Source organism: Pelodiscus sinensis, chromosome 8 (assembly GCF_052426305.1).
Source record: "Pelodiscus sinensis isolate ZL-2025 chromosome 8, ASM5242630v1, whole genome shotgun sequence".
Taxonomy (NCBI): domain Eukaryota; kingdom Metazoa; phylum Chordata; order Testudines; family Trionychidae; genus Pelodiscus; species Pelodiscus sinensis.
In genome coordinates this window covers 57515343-57531184 of record NC_143059.1, presented here as the reverse complement: position 1 = coordinate 57531184, position 15842 = coordinate 57515343, and the positions used below count along the sequence as shown (strand labels likewise).

The 15842-nt window shown below is 41.1% G+C and overlaps 2 protein-coding genes across 3 annotated transcripts in view; one reads left to right on the top strand and one right to left on the bottom strand.

Annotated features, from left to right (window-relative positions):
• MCMBP (minichromosome maintenance complex binding protein) overlaps positions 1–11627 on the bottom strand; it is a 31369-nt gene extending 19742 nt beyond the window's left edge. The window contains exons 1-8 of one of the 2 annotated variants that reach the window (XM_075935357.2): positions 11414–11627; positions 9301–9398; positions 5924–6064; positions 5484–5525; positions 4064–4165; positions 3371–3503; positions 1703–1854; positions 899–999 (exon numbers count right to left, since the gene is read on the bottom strand). In XM_075935357.2, coding sequence (XP_075791472.1) covers positions 899–999; positions 1703–1854; positions 3371–3503; positions 4064–4165; positions 5484–5525; positions 5924–6064; positions 9301–9398; positions 11414–11471 — 827 coding nt within the window. In that variant the 5' untranslated portion in view covers positions 11472–11627. The remainder of the gene's footprint in view (positions 1–898; positions 1000–1702; positions 1855–3370; positions 3504–4063; positions 4166–5483; positions 5526–5923; positions 6065–9300; positions 9399–11413) is intronic. The other variant, XM_075935358.2, reaches the window with a different exon arrangement.
• Positions 11628–11704: 77 nt separating this feature from the next.
• SEC23IP (SEC23 interacting protein) overlaps positions 11705–15842 on the top strand; it is a 46264-nt gene continuing 42126 nt past the window's right edge. Inside the window, exon 1 of the mRNA XM_075935356.2 lies at positions 11705–11930. Within this exon, the coding sequence (XP_075791471.2) occupies positions 11780–11930 (151 nt within the window). The 5' untranslated portion in view covers positions 11705–11779. The remainder of the gene's footprint in view (positions 11931–15842) is intronic.

Sequence of the window (15842 nt, the reverse complement as noted above, 5' to 3'; positions counted from 1 at the left end):
CGCGGCCAGTGTAGACAGGCGGCAAGATTTTTGCGCAAAATCATGACAGTCTAGATGCACCCTTAGAGAAACTAACTGTAATATTTCATTAACACTTGACTCCCACTTCATTCTGAAGTTCTTTCAAATCTCTTAGTGAATACCAGGTAGTCCTGTCCTCTTTATAGTTTTTTCAAGCACTAATATTTGATACCTCAGTTTGACAGTATCTCATCAGCATTACCCAACAACTACAGATATTTCCCCAACATCCTCTGTGATGAAAACTGATGCAAAGAAATAATGTAGCTTCTCTGAAATATCTTTATCCTCAATTTTTTCCTTTATGTAATGATTCTCTTGAAGGATTCTTGCTTCTGATATACTTAATAAAAGACTTTAAAAAACAGGAAATTCCTTAAATGTTTTTCAAATTATATTAGTCTTTTGAATATGCAACTTAATTTTATCTACCATGGTTTATTCTCCTAAAATCATGAACTGGTAAGTGTTCCAACACTGCCCCCTCAATGGCAGAGAATGAAACCCAGGCTTAGTTTAGAGATCTTGAGCACTAAAAGAACTGGTTACGCAATAAGGAGCCTTTCACCATTGATTGAATAGATATGAAAAATGAACAAACATTACTCTCCATGGTTTTGAGGCACATTGGGGCAGTCTGGAAAATATGAACAGCCATTGCTCATGCAGTACTTGTTCTGTGGACAAGGACTTCAATTTCTAGGGCTGTCAATTCACTACAAGCATTATATTCAATGTAGGCAAAAAGCATTTTTAGATTAATACCCAGACAAATGGTTAAGTACTTCCTTAATTTGAAGGGTGAAACCATTCAAGAGCACTTTGCTTTTTAACTTCATAAATCCCTACAGATTAGAATAAAAAGCCCAAGTCTTACCTCTCTTCATTGTTCATTACACTGAGTACTGGATCCACGGACAAAATACCATACACTTCAAGAATATCGTTGACTTTGAAACTATCCCATCTCTCATAGACCTGCCATGAAGACAGCATGATAAATCAAGGAGGCAGACAGAACAGAATGTATTACAAGAAGAAGGACAGCATGGATTGTCAATCAGACAAGAGCAGAAATTTCAGAAAACAACTGTAGAATAAAGAGATTCTGTGCAGTGAGGCTGTATCTTCTGGTCCACGTCAGTTTTTAAGAAGCTGAGATCAGAAAAAACTCTTTCAACTTTTGTAGGACTTATATTATCTAGTTTCTTCTGCCAAACCACCATATTCTGCACTTATTAAAGGATGAAATGCACTAACTTTAAAATAAGATTTCTGAATAATATGATATTAAATATAGAAATAACAGATGAGTTTTACTGCTTGCAGTTTTGTAGTCAACATTAGTTATTAATCAAAAAGAAACTTTCTGCTAGAGAGCATCTTCAACCTATTGAAGAGTTCATGAATTAATATCATCCTTACTGAACTGACAAACCTTTTTGCCAAGTGCAGCTATGAATATGTGCTTTAACACCTACTAGCACTGCTGTTATCAACTCTAATATCCCTTATAGGCAGTGAGGAGGAAAACAGGACAGTAGTTATTTGAGGAAAAATTCAAGATAATATAGGCTTCTTACTGAAACTGATCTGGATTCAGAGTTTTCTCTCCCACACCCTAATCTATCCCCTCAGTGAGAAAAACATACTTTGGTAATCACCGCTGTTGTCTGATTACCTTTACAAGACATGCAGGGCCCTTTTCTCCTGGCAGCGGAAAGTTTAGATCCAGTGGAGGGGAGCAGTTTGGGGAGATCAGCTGATGTCCTGCAGAAGCTTCCGTTTCTAATCGCTTTGGCTCTCCACACCCCTGGATATTCCCTAAATTCCCTGCAACATGAAGAAATGACAACCTTCTACAGCTTACTTAAGCATGACAGCAAAATCTAAACAATTTTTCTTCCTTCAGAAACTAATACAGAAGCATGCTGAATTGAAAAGGGATCCTGAAAGAATAACAAATCGGTAGTTTCTACCAGCTGTTACTCTACTGTCCCTCAAATATAAAAGATTTGTATATCTATCACCAAAAATTAACACCATTATGAATATGTAGGATTTTAGGCATGAAAATCTGTTAGTCAAATCAAATCTCCTTGTCTATCTTTAAGCATCATATTGTCACTTGCAAGGCAAGCTACCATTTGTGTAGAGCTGTGGAAATACTGCATTTTGCACCTTGATTTTCTAATGCAAAGATAAAATGACATTCTGTAACTGCTTACTTCAGACTACAAATATGAGTATTTATTTTGAAATCTATTACAGACATAAGAAAAAGGTTTATTTTAAGTTGTACACTATTAGAAAAATATTTAAAACCTTAAAATCTGACAGCTCAGCTGACAAATATAACACCAAACAAAAAACTTTAACAGATTCTGCAGTACTTTGGATTTTAGGCAAGGGCAACAAGTACTATACACCAGGGAAGGCACTGCCTTCCCCAAAAGACAGAGGTGGCCCAACATATACCCTGGTCACCAGGGAAAGTTGGGGCCATGGCATGGCTGCCCATCTGCTCCAAGGATCATATGGCTCCTCATCCTTCCAGGATTGGGGGGTGGAGGAAGGAAAAGCTGGCCACAATAGGCGCTGGGCTTCAGTGGGCATGGAAGGGGCAGGACCTTGGGCTTGCCTTTCCAGACCAGCCATTCACCCTGCACCCATAATTTTAGGACTTGTTTTTCAGGGAACTACAAATGCCTTATATTCCTTATTTTCCCTTTCAAGGTATGGTGGGCTCAAGATAGTTCCAGGTAATACCAATAAATTACATTCCTTTAAAAAGCTGAGTATAGGAGGACGCAGTTACAGGAGATAGAGAAGTAAGGTGGGCTAGATCTTGAGACTTAAATTGTTCTTCATAGTAAAGCTGTCCCCAACAGATATTTAGGCCCCCTTTTTGGTAAGTGTTTTCTGTACAAGTAATAAGAGACAATCCCTATTTCAAAGAGTTTACAATTTAAACTGACAATTCCATTGTTTTATCCACTTTCTACACATAGGGAAAAGCGACACTGAGATGAAGTGACTTTAGAAGTCTGACAGAACTGAAAATTAAACTGTGCCAGAAGCCTTTCCTTTCTTCACACAATAGTCACTCTACTACTGTTGCCACCAAAAAATACTAGTTTATTTTGTAAAGCAACAGAAAACAAATAATATAATATACAAGGTAACATTAGTCCTGGGCAAATTTACAAGTTAAACAGCTGGTTTTCCTATTTTTTTCCATTCACCGTTCAACCAGCACAATGATCAAGACAAAGACAACACTAGTAAACCACCATGATACATAAAAGTTCATAATGGTATTGAAATAATCAATCAATAGATCAATTACCACCCATATGCTGCTCTTTCTGTTTAGGTGGATGCAGCTCCATATCTTCATCTTCCTCATAACTCCTCTTGTGGCGACTTGGAGTGTAGGATGTTGAAGGGCTCACTCGAGCCTGACTTGCACTAATATATGCGTAAAATTAAGAATTAAGGACTTATCCTGCTAATATGAAAAAAGTCAACCAGCACAAGCTGCATTATCCCAGCTTTCTGGATAAGGTATTATTACAACAAGTGTATAAATTATGCCTCATCAGGGAACTGCACCGTAGAATCACAGAATACTAGGACTGGAAGGGACCTTGAGAGGTCATTGAGTCCAGTTCCCTGCCCTCATGGCAGGACCCAGTACTGTCTAGACCATCCCTGATAGACATTTATCTAACCCGCTCTTACAGATCTCTAGAGATGGAGATTCCACAACCTCTGTAGGCAACTTATTCCAGTGTTTAAGCACCTTGACAGTTAGGAAGTTTTTCCTAATGTCCAACCTAAACCTCCCTTGCTGCAGTTTGAGCCCATTGCTTCTTGTTCTATCCTCAGAGGCCAAGGAGAACAATTTTTCTCCCTCTTCCTTGTGACACCCATTTACCATAGCACATTTAAGTTAATAACTATCTTATCTTCTCAAAGTACAAGGCCCTTCAAACAAATTTATCATAATTCAGATAATTCAGGCTTGAATAAAGGATATTTCTTTCACCCACGCTGACTCTCCAGGCACTGGAACACAGTAGAAGGTCTGTCTTTCCAAAGTGACCATTTGTGAGGAGTTTAAATCAATTTCCTGTTGAGGCTAGGATATCAATAGATCATAAGGTTCAGATTTTTAACATTGACCATATTTGTTTTTAAGTCATTGCCTTACTCTGTCAGTAGAATTATGTACTTAGCTATGATGAGGTAGAATAAGTAGCTTCCTAATGAAAAAAATTACTATTTAAAGCACAAAAATTCAGACTATAAAAATGTAAATATAATCCAGTAGCACTGTTAAATTGCACTCTATACAAGTTTTCCATAGTGTTTCATCTTCCAGACCATATTTTTGGTGCCATAAGGAAACATTCTTCTGCAACTTTTGCATGAAGTTGAGTAGGATAGGACTTACTCCATTATTTGAATACATGAATAGAAAAATGTTGGTGCTTTCCACCCACTTTAACCCCTGTGGGAAGAAGCAACAATAAATGTTTAAAGGATTCCCTACTGTTGGTCAACAATTGAAATGACTGATTCTATGGTCTCAAATGCAATCGCATGAAAAATGTTGAAAAAGTCACCTTTTAATTACTCTTTCAAGAATGTAGGGAAAGAAAGGGTGATTATTATTAGTTACTTGATCTCTACCACAAACTCACACTTGTGCACTACAACAGTAAGAATGGCTTAAGCCAGCAGAACCTGCTTATAACCACAAATTCAGATCCATTCTACATTACAAAATGTAAGCCTCAATTTGTTCTCAATACTTTCTAACTGCAACCCTAGTACTAATAACATTGTTCTATTAAAAAAAGTAAACTGACTTGACTATCAAAGTACTCAGAGTATATTCCTTTAAGGCAACATGCTTTGCCAGTAGTTTTAACTTCTTGATGGGATTACGGGCCAAAATTTTATTTCTTGGCCACAACTAATAACATTCGTATGCAAAACTAGTTTTAACTGACATGGAGATGGCTCAAGAACCATGAATAACAAGGAATGCTCCCCGGGATTCACTTTGAATCCACAGAACTATATATTTCCAGGAATTGAACTGAAGGATTGAAAAAAAATGATTAATCCAGCACATGTACAATACTTTTTATGAACTGCATTTTACAGACAATTTTTATAACACTCTTGGTTTCTACAACTTTGAAGACAGAAAAATGAAAATAAAAGATAATGACAAAGAAGTAGGTTCAAGTCTTATCTATATTGCTCTCTAAAAATAACACCAAGTGGCAGAGATGATATCTGGTTGACAAGGATTTATTTTAATTAATTAGAAAACTCATTGCATATTTTCTTGGAGGTCATTGTAGGGAGAAGGAGAAGAGAATGAAAAGCTTAAATATGTTAAATTAAGGGCTAGTTTTAGATTATACAGCATTTTCACAACTTACCCCACATTCTGCTACATCTCTGTATTTACCAAAATGTAAAACCTGCCAAATAAAACAGTATGATAATTTTGTTCCTTTCAACATTTTGAATCACATCAATTATTACTGATAACAGAAACTAAGTAAATAGGCTAAAGTCCATCCAAAACATCTGTGCAAACTTTTACCACCTGAAGATTTTAAACAGAGAAGTGATTCAGTTCCCACAGATCCCGCAACACACGTTATAATTGCCACAATTTTATCTACTTGTGGCAAATCATAACCTAAAATGTAGTAAAATGTCCCTCATGCTTCTTGAGTTTGTTGAAATTGAACTAATGTTGAGTAGCCTTTGAATACTCAAGAGGTTCAGTTCAGTAAGACAGAGAAGGATAGAGACATGAAAAGTTAGTCCACCCCAAACATTTACCCTAACAGTTTATCAATATTTTACTTACACGTGTTTTAGTATTTGGATCAACTGTTTCATAGACTCCCATGTAAAATTCGGGATCAAACATGTCTTGAACCATGCAACGGAATTTCACTAAACTATTGGGCTTCAGGTAATGGAGGGGGACATCATTCAGTGATGGTATCTTTAAAAGAAGTATGAACAAATATCAAATGAACAGGAAATTTTATTTTAAACATGCAATATAAAAGTTATAAGTACCATGAAGGAAATTGTATAATGCAGAGAGACCATACCATATTTTATTTATTATCCTTAGATCACCTAGCACTCATTATTCATTTCTTTTCCTTCATGACTTCACCACTACGAATAAAATTATTCACTCTAGTCCACTCACCAAGTAGTCAATTACAAGAAATTTTTACTTTCCTAACCCAACTGTGTAAATTACATTTCCATCTGAATGTTTCGTACTATTGTTGTTACAGACCACAGTTGAGGTTACTGTAATTAAAAATGTATTTGTTATCTTGTTCCAGTTTGTTTATTTTGGCCACTTGACAGCTTTGTGTATAATTAGTTCACAAATTTGGTGATATAAGTTGTGCTTATATCCGGCTGCTGTTGCATCAAAGCCTGGGAAAGAGCAAAGTTGAAAGTGAAGCTGAACAAGAAGGAAGGAGGGAATGGAGGTGGGCCTATTTTTGGTAGTGCTGCTCTTGAAACTAGCAGGGGCGTAGGAAAAACACTGTGCAAACCCTTTACAGAATTTTACAGACATGCTGTTTAAAGGGCATTTTATCAGAAAGTTTTTTTAATTATCAAATTTAAAAATAAGTTAAAGTTGATAGTGTTTCTTGAACCAGATTTCACTTTCAACTGATGTCCCTTTTTGACAAACTTGACACCTGACCCTGTCCTATTTCAAATTGTTTTAAATTTAATTTAAATTTATTTTCTATACTTTGTAACATCTCTGAACCATCATACTTTTACAATTTTTAATTTTCTAATTGAATAAAATTCATAAAGTTATTCTCTCAGAGAGGCTGGCCCATTAGAAGGAAACAGGTAGGAGCCCTACCTATGACACAACTAACTCTTCTCCCTAGGTTGGGAAAATTAAGGCCATGTAACGTAACCAAACCAAGACTCTTAGACAAGGGAGCGGCCTCAGCAGTGAGATATCAGGAGAAGACTCAGAATTATGCAGAGGCTGAGAGATGTAGAAAGCAGAAGAATTCTGTAGGAGATCCTGAGACACCAAGGGAGAAAAGACTACAGCTAGCTAGGACTGGGAATGGCTTGCCAAGGCAGGAAAGACTCCACATAGAAAAACATAGGAATGGATTGATGAAGTAGGGGAAAGGGTGACTATATAAACTTTGATATATGAACATTCAGCATACTGACTCATAACTTTTGGACTTTGAGGACTTTAATTAATGATGATAAGAAGCCAGCCTGGTTAAGGGTTAACTGGATAAGGGTTAACTGGTTACCTGGTAAGCATGTGGTACGGTGTGCTCGGCCCAGCTTGAGCAGCCCTCCACCACAGGATCATGGTTAACCAGTTAACTTTTTAACTGGGATTTTACATACCTACTTATTAGCTGCAAAAAAGCCTTAGTAAAATTACTGAGGAGCCCTAAAAAGAGGTAAGCTAATGCAGAAAGACTCCAGAACCATCCCATGCCATGACACAGTGACTCACCAGGTCTGGCTACCTTTATCTGGCCAACACAAGGGTAAAGTTTCACATACTGCATACAACTCTTCTGATTATCAAAACATCCACAGTTCCAAACAGCCAAGAAAAGGCAGTCAAAACACAGGGTTCCTTTAAGGTAAAGGAGGCTTTTCCATATGGGATGACATAACAGGAAGGAGAAAAATGTGGGTTGTCCAGGAAAACCAAATTCCACATTATATGAATGACACCAGCACAAGCTTTATCAGAAGTTTATTCAGTTTTGAAAAATCAAGTGTTGGTTGGATTGTCAGTTTTGGGGAGGAAATATCCATCTTAAAATATGAGTGGCATCAGAAATACCACCATGTAAAAGTGAAAACTTTTAACTAAACATCGAAACGGGTGTTTATTCTGAATCAGATCTGCTTAGTTTAAAATAAGTATATATGTAATATTTTATTACCTTCAATCCTTTTACTATTTTTAACTCTACAGGACTAATATACAGAGAGAGGAAATTCTATTCCAGCTTGTGTATTAACAAAATTGTTCACTAGTTTCCAGTTGCAGAAACTGTAGATGCACAAGGCAGTAAACTATTTTCAGATTCCAAGCTGGAAAAAAATATCTTTTTCTACCATTAGAATGGGCAGATCTGACCTGAAAGTTCCCAAAGGCCAATAAATATAGAACTCAGTGTCAGTTTTAGTCATCTTTCATAATAGAAACATACTATGAAGACTCAAATCATATTGCACCTTACACTTGCAGATAAGGAGAATGTAGTACAGGTTCAACCTCTCTAGTCTGGCGTACTCTTGTCCGGCAATATCCGTGGTCTGGCATGATTATACTTAGCCAGATATCCACTTATCATGGGTGCGGCCAAGTTTTACTACAATCCCATGCCTTTTTTATACTCACTAGTCTTGGCTCTCAGTGTTCTGTGCTGCTTTTTAGCTCTGCTTTCCCCCTAAATGTGTTCTAAGAACCCAGTAAGCAGTGGAAGTGTTGATAATGTTGCTCAACAATATTGATCTTCCATGGTCCAGCAAATTCTCTGGTTTGGCACTGGTCAGATCCTAAGAGTGATGGACTAAAGAAGGTTCAACCTATAATCAGATTTCCAAATACAGCACAGGAATTAGGATAGCATTAGAGGGTGCATGCAGTTAGTGGGAGGTGTGAATTGTTTTCTTCCACCACCAAACTGAAAGGCAGTAGTTATAACAGCTAGCTCTCCAATCAGTTGAAATGTCAAGTATTGCAATAATAGATCATGATGAGATACTAATGTTGCAGGCAACCATAAACATTTGCAGTACAAAAATCTATCTCCAATTTACAAGTCAGAGCAGGTTTTTATGCCTATACAAACGCAATAGAGAATAATATTTGTCAGCTACTGCCATCTAATGGAGCACATTTAGTTGGCATTCAGCAGTTTAGGTACTGATTCAAAGTGCACTGAAGTCACTTTCATTAATTTCAATACACTTTGGATCAGACCCTTATATGTTTTACTTTAGTTAGGTTTTCACATTTAAATATCTGTAAGATAAACCAAATTTTGGGCTTAGAATCTCAACAGTGTCCCTTTCAGATAAGTACGAGCAAGTTCCACACACAGATTTCTTTAGAAGAAACTTGCCGCTATAACAGAGAAGCAAGAAGGCAGGAGTTGGAAGAATGGAAAAAACTCCAAACAATTTAACCAATTTTACCCAGTTAGCTGCATTATTTTCTTTTAGCTTCTCTCTAAAGTATTCGGTCACTTTCTTCTCCCAGTCAGGACTTGGACCATTTTGAGCTAGAAAACAAACTGCATTAAGAATGGCAATAGTACAGTACATTCAACTTTTATTCAGCCTGATAGGCAATCTGCTGATGTGAACTGAATTTTAAGAGGACTTTACTCCTACACAACATGCATATTATAACAGCCTTGATACCATTTGTATTTTCTTATCTTTCTGTAAGAACCTTAACAGAGATAAAAGGCAAATATATCCACTGCATAGGTGGGGGGGGGGGGGGGGGAGGGAAAGCTCAGACGCCAGAGATTTAAAAAACACTGAAGACTGCAAGGAATATCGGGGACTGATTATGTGTTACTTTTCTTTATCACGTGAATTATGTAACCTTTTGTAAGTGTTATTTCTGCACAAGCTCCTATTCCAGTAATTAAGAAACTATGCATTATGTTTTGGTTAAAATTAAGAACTTTTTTTGGCATGTTCTTCAATAGTATTATTGGTAGTTGAGAACAATATACTCATCACTACAAGGGAGATATAACTTAAGTTTAAGGTCATTAGAGTGCTGGGCATCAAACAGAGCTGAATTTTTTTTTTAAAAGCAGTTTCAAATACTAATGGGCTGGTATTAGAATTCATTACAATGTTTATAAATCTAGACAAAAACATGTTTTAGAAACATCTAACATGCTATGGTTCTGTCCATACTAGCTCACCAAACTGTTACATATACCTCCTTAGCAAGGACAGAATTAAAAGTATAGCTTCTTAAGTTTCAGTCCAATGTAGACAGGAGCCCAAATTATACATGATGTACCTGTGTTTCAATAGGAAGTCCTTGAAATTACATCCTTTCTAATCCATCTCAGCTGCCTCTATTTTTTTTAGCTGCAGATACAGGGGAATCTAGCTGCCTTCACTCCTCATCTTGGTACACACTTTAAAAATCTCCTAGTGGTCATCTGAAGAAGTGGGTTGTGCCCACGAAAGCTCATGATACCATCTACATGTTTTGTTAGTCTATAAAGTGCTACCAGACCATTTGTTGTTTTTTTCTCTAACAGACTAACTCGGCTACCTCCTGAAGCTAGTGTTCAATGACTTCCTGAGTTGCTTCCTCAGCAAAGTTTTTTTGCATAGTGAGTCCTATTTTTCTGTATGGTGAAGGAGTCTTTCAACCTTCTTTCTATTTGAGCTCATGGGAGAGTTTGTAGAGTGATTCAACAGATTCAAATTCAGGAACTTTAGTCATCACTTTTTAACATCACCCATGAACGACTTGTCTTACTCTTGCAATGCTTTTTTTCCAACACTATAATCTTTCAAGACTTGTAAACAGGAAGAAACTGCATTCTGAACGCATATTTTTCAGGGGAAAAATTGACACTTTTGGAAAGAGGAGATATTGTTGCAAAGTGGAATTACTAATGCAAAAGACTATTGTAAGTAACTGTGTATTCACACCCTGGGCACCAGCGAATGTGCATGTCTTGCCCTGCCAGGTCTCTCATCAGGAAGGAGACGTCTTCACTAAAGTATTATTTAAGAGATTTTGAGAGAGAATAATTTTGCGGTGTTTCGAGACTTTTTAGAAATTTATGTCTCGGCTGCCTGACAGCCCGGTTAGCTACAGGCAGCAACTCCCGCCCCCACATGTCCAGTACTTGTAGCCCCCCCAACTTCTGTTTCTGGCTATTTCAAGGCACAAATCAGCCCCCAGCACGGCGCTCCGCACCGCGGGGTAAGGATCGCTTCCAGGCTCCGGTCCTGCCCCAGGAGCACCCGACGCAGCAGCGGGCTTGGCCCCCCGCCCTGCGCGGGCTGTTACTCGACTCCTTCCACGCGCCAACCGAGCCCCGCCAAGCCGCCACAACCGCCCCACCGCGGCCACTTCTGCCTCAGCCCCGGCTCCCAGCCACCCACCGCCGCGCTCCCGAGCGTGGCCATGGGCACCCGCAGGGCCCGGCGCTCGCCCGCCCGCTGACTCCCCTCCCCGCCCCGGGCGCCCCATTATCCAGCTCCCGGCCCCGCGCCGCCTTCCCACAGGGCTGCTCCCCGCCAGCCACAGCCCCGCGCTCACCGAAGATGCCCTGCACGATGCTGAGGGGGCTGTTCAGCCAGTCGGCCACACACGGCATCTTGCGGGCGCTGGGCGGGAGCCGGGACTGGCCGAGCCTGCCGCTCCCGCAGATCGGGCCCTGCGCCCCACCGTCGCCACGCGCCCGTCCTCCCGCGAGCTCCCCGAGCTGGGTCCCGAACTTCCGGCTGAGGCGGCCTCCCTCCCGCGGCGGCCGGCGCGGCCCCTCCCCTCTCACCCTGACGCTGCGGCGTGAAGGGGCGGGTGGGCTGCGCCGCCGCCATCTTGGAGCCGGGCAGCGCTGAGGGCGGAAGGGGCCGGGCTGGCTGCTCCTCAGGGCTGGGGAGGAGACGTGGAAGAGCCACAGCTATGGCCGCCACGAAAGGGCCCGGGGCCGGTTCCGTCGGCGGCACCAACCTGCTCTTCTCCTCCTCCGCTACCGAGTTCAACTTCACTGTGCCCTTCATCCCGGTCAGCCAGGCGCCCGCCGCGCCCCCGGGGCCCGCTCTCCTCGGCACAGGTATGCGGGGCTGAGCTCCTGGGGGCGGCTGGCCGGGGATACTGGGGGGGCGCGAATTGGGGGGAGGGGAGTGATGAGGGATTGTTGGGGAAGAGCTGAGGGGGTAGCTGGGGTGGTGGGAGCATGAGGGTCCTGGGGCGGGGGACACGGTGTTGGGGAGGTGTCGGGGGGGGGGGGGGGGATGTGATGGGGGGCATGGTGTCTTGGGGGGGGGGGACATGAGATAAAGGCCGTGGTGTGGGGGACATGGGGTAGGGTGTGTCTGAGGGGCAGAGGGATGAGATGGGGCCTTTGTAGGAGAAATGGTGTTGAGGCGGTGGGGGGAGAAGGAGGAGATGGGGGAGGCATTGGTGCACGTTGGGGTGGTGAGGGAACGGTGTCGGGGATTAATAGGGGAGGGGGATGAGATGGGAGTCCTGGTAGGGGGGGACACAGTGCTAGAAGAAGCAGAGAAGAGACGAGGGGCCCTGATGAAGGGGACTCAGTGTTGGGGTAGTGGGAAGGAAGGGTCTATAAAATGGGGCCTCGTGGGAGAAATGGTATGGGGGGGGGGGGGAATGTTGCATGGGGCTTGATAGACTCAGAGTGGGGAGGTGACCGTTCAGCTCCCTTTATTTGTTGCCTGGTGGCGTGTTTGTACAGTTGCCTTTCCCCGTTTCAACAGTTATGATCTGCAGCATTCTGTGCTGACACACAGGTGTGACTTCTGTGCCATGAATAAAACCTCTGTGGACAAGCTGCCACCTAAAAATAAGTTTTTCCTCTAGATCTTTCGTTTGATGAACTTTTCTTTGAGATATGTGCTTACTTCGTTTGCTGTGATTAGTACCAGGAGCAAAAATTAAATACCAAGTGTGTAGCTTGATTGAAGGGGTCTCCCACTGATTACATCAATTCTAATCTGGAAGCCTTGCTGGATGATCTTGAACTGAGGGTAAATTTCACTGGTTCATATGTGGTCAGAGCGGAGACAACATTTCTCCTTTTGTGCTTCAAGCTTCTCTCTGGTGTTAGTTCTTAGAACTGTATGTCCTATTCGTTCCCCTCTTCCTGGAACTGTGTCCCCTACTTTTGCCTGAGGAGCAGCAAGAATGTAGGTTTCAATCACTGTATTTCATACCTGCTCAAAGAAAACTTTCATTGGTGTGAACTGAGTTGTAGTTTGACTTGAATCTCCTTCTTATAGTGGGCTTTTCTAATTGGTGTAACAGAGCTAGCTTTCATTTCAAACCTCTTTTGTCAGTTTCTTAAACAACAGTAGGGGAAAGTTATCTTTGGGCTGAAATGGACTCATCCATGAAATGTGTGTAATTTTGCTGTAGCTTTGGGAGGGTACTGAGGGGGAAAAACATTTTTGCCCCTTTTTCAGTTACCTACTTGAGAAATAATAGTGTTTGTTTCAGCTATTACAAATTATTTGGGTACTTTCATGCTCAAGAATAGCTAATGTTTTTACTTTAAAAGTTCCAGCTTGGCGCAATAAATAGTCCTCATGCAGTTGTCCCATATCTTCCTTTTCTCCACAAGTGTGAGTTTAATCAGTTGAGAAATAAGCTAAGCACCAGTAAAATAACACACTCAGCATGTGCAGCTTAATTTCCTCAAAAACTTAACTGCACAAGAGTCATATATTACTAGCAGTATTCCCAGACAAATATATGTACAATTAAGTTATCTTAGTGCATTTATTTGATTTTTTTTAAAACTTGCATTCAAATAACTTCAGTAGTGTATAAAATTATCAGCGAGGTTGACATGTTAGTCTGTAATTTTTAAAAGAATAAGTAGTCCTGTGGCACCTTAGAGACCAACAGTGTATACAGGCAGTCCCCGAGTTACGTGGATCCGACTTACGTCAGATCCGCACTTACGAACGGGGCTTTCTCGCCCCGGAGCTCGCAGGCAGCGGGACCGCCCAGAGCGCAGCGGTCCCGCCACCTCGACCTCCGGGCCGAGAAAAGCTGCTCCGGGTGCCCCTGGTCTGCTGGGGACCGTCTCTAGCAGACTAGGGACACCCGGAGCAAAGCCGGGGAGACAGAGGGGTCCCGCGCCTCTGAGGCTTTGCTCTGGCAAAGCCAGAGCAAAGCCTCAGAGGTGCGGCACCCCGCCGCCGCTGCGGCTTTGCTCGCTGTGTTCCTGGTCTGCTGGGAGGGGGGCGCAGCTAGTGCCCCCCCCCCAGCAGACCAGGCTTTTGTTGTGGACCCTGAGGTAGAGCAGCTGGGGTGGTGCCGGGTTGGTCCTGCAGGGACCTACCTGGCAGCCCAGCTGTTCTGTCCCAGGCTCGAGATTCAGCTGCTGTTGAAACTGATCAGTGGCTGATTCCAGGAAGCTGGGGACAGAGCAATTCTGCCTCCAGATTTCTGTAGTCAGCCTCTGGTCAGTTTCAGCAGCAGCAGCTGAATCTGGAGCCAGTTCCGACTTACATACAAATTCAACTTAAGAACAAACCTATAGTCCCTATCTTGTACATAACCCGGGGACTGCCTGTATAATATATTTAAAATATTGTATGTATGAACTTTCGTTGCCAAAAGTGGCAAGTAGTGCATGGATCTGCTTCAAAACTCATTATTTTCTTTAGAAAATACCCAAGAAATCAATATTTTAAAATTAAATTCATGTAGTGTTGTGATTGAATTTAAGTGTACAGTACTTAGGTTAGAAAGTTAAGCTCCAACAATACTATAGGTCACTAGATCTATTAATGTATTAAAGTTAATAACATATGTTCAGGCACTATGAACGAAACCCCACTCTCTATGAAAGAGGGGTTTGTTCTAGATTTATTTTAGAAGAATTTATGTATGTGGCAGGTTTGGGCATACTTTAACAGATAACCTAGCACCCTCTCTTTTTGTTGAAGAGAAACTAAGTCAGGAAAGTAACTTCCCTGATAATTGTCCCTTAGAAAATACAATTCATCCTAAATTCTCAATTATTTAGGAACAATCTTCACTCATTGCTTTATTTGCTTTCCATAAGTTACTCTTAATATAATCCTCTGAGTGAAGTACCTGAATAGTTAGATGCAGAGGCAGCAAGACAGGAGCGGTTACCTGCCCAGGATCTCACTTAATCAGTTAACTAGCTAAACCTAGCATTTAACCTGTTAGCTGATGAAATGGGATTTTTTTCATCCCTAATATGTATTTTATCACTTTCAAACCAATTTTGTACTACCCAGAAGTACAGACTCTTTTATTAACCTGTGTATTAACACAGTTATAACATTAGCTTTAATACAATGTTTATATTGAAGGAATCCACTCTCTCTCATTATAAGGAGTTGTGTGAACAAATCAAGGATACACAAAATTCTAAGGCCCTGATAAACCAATTGCATACATCTGGCCAGGCCCTTTCATCTGTGCAATACTTATCAACTTCAGTACAGCTACACAACATTTTTCCTTGAAGCACCAGCAAGTTTTGAGACCCAAGTCGTTCAAGTAAAATTACAGGTGGAGTACAGGCTGAAGCACTTTTCCTAAAAGATTATGATTTTCAAAGCTAGCCATCCAAGAATTTAACTGATAACATGTTTCCAATCCTACAAACTTGATAAAAAATGTAATTCGTATTTTGCTCTAAAAGTTGGTCAGGAACACGCTATCAGATTGGAATTAATTCTGGCTGGCTAAGCAAGGAGCTACTGGGAAGCGTTTCTGACTTCTGCATGCTGTACCATGGGAACTGATGGATGCAGTATTACTGCCCGTCAACTTGGACCTTGAACTATGCATAGCCCTGTTGATATTATAGGGACCCACTTACACAGAACAGCTTGCCAAGTTCACAGCAAGTTACCTGAGAGAGGTAATGCTTGTCATCCTAAACATTCTAGGTTGTTATTGATGGTAAGCAATTACTGGAATTGCAATAAGTGAATTGACAGCTAATCCTAGAAGTAAC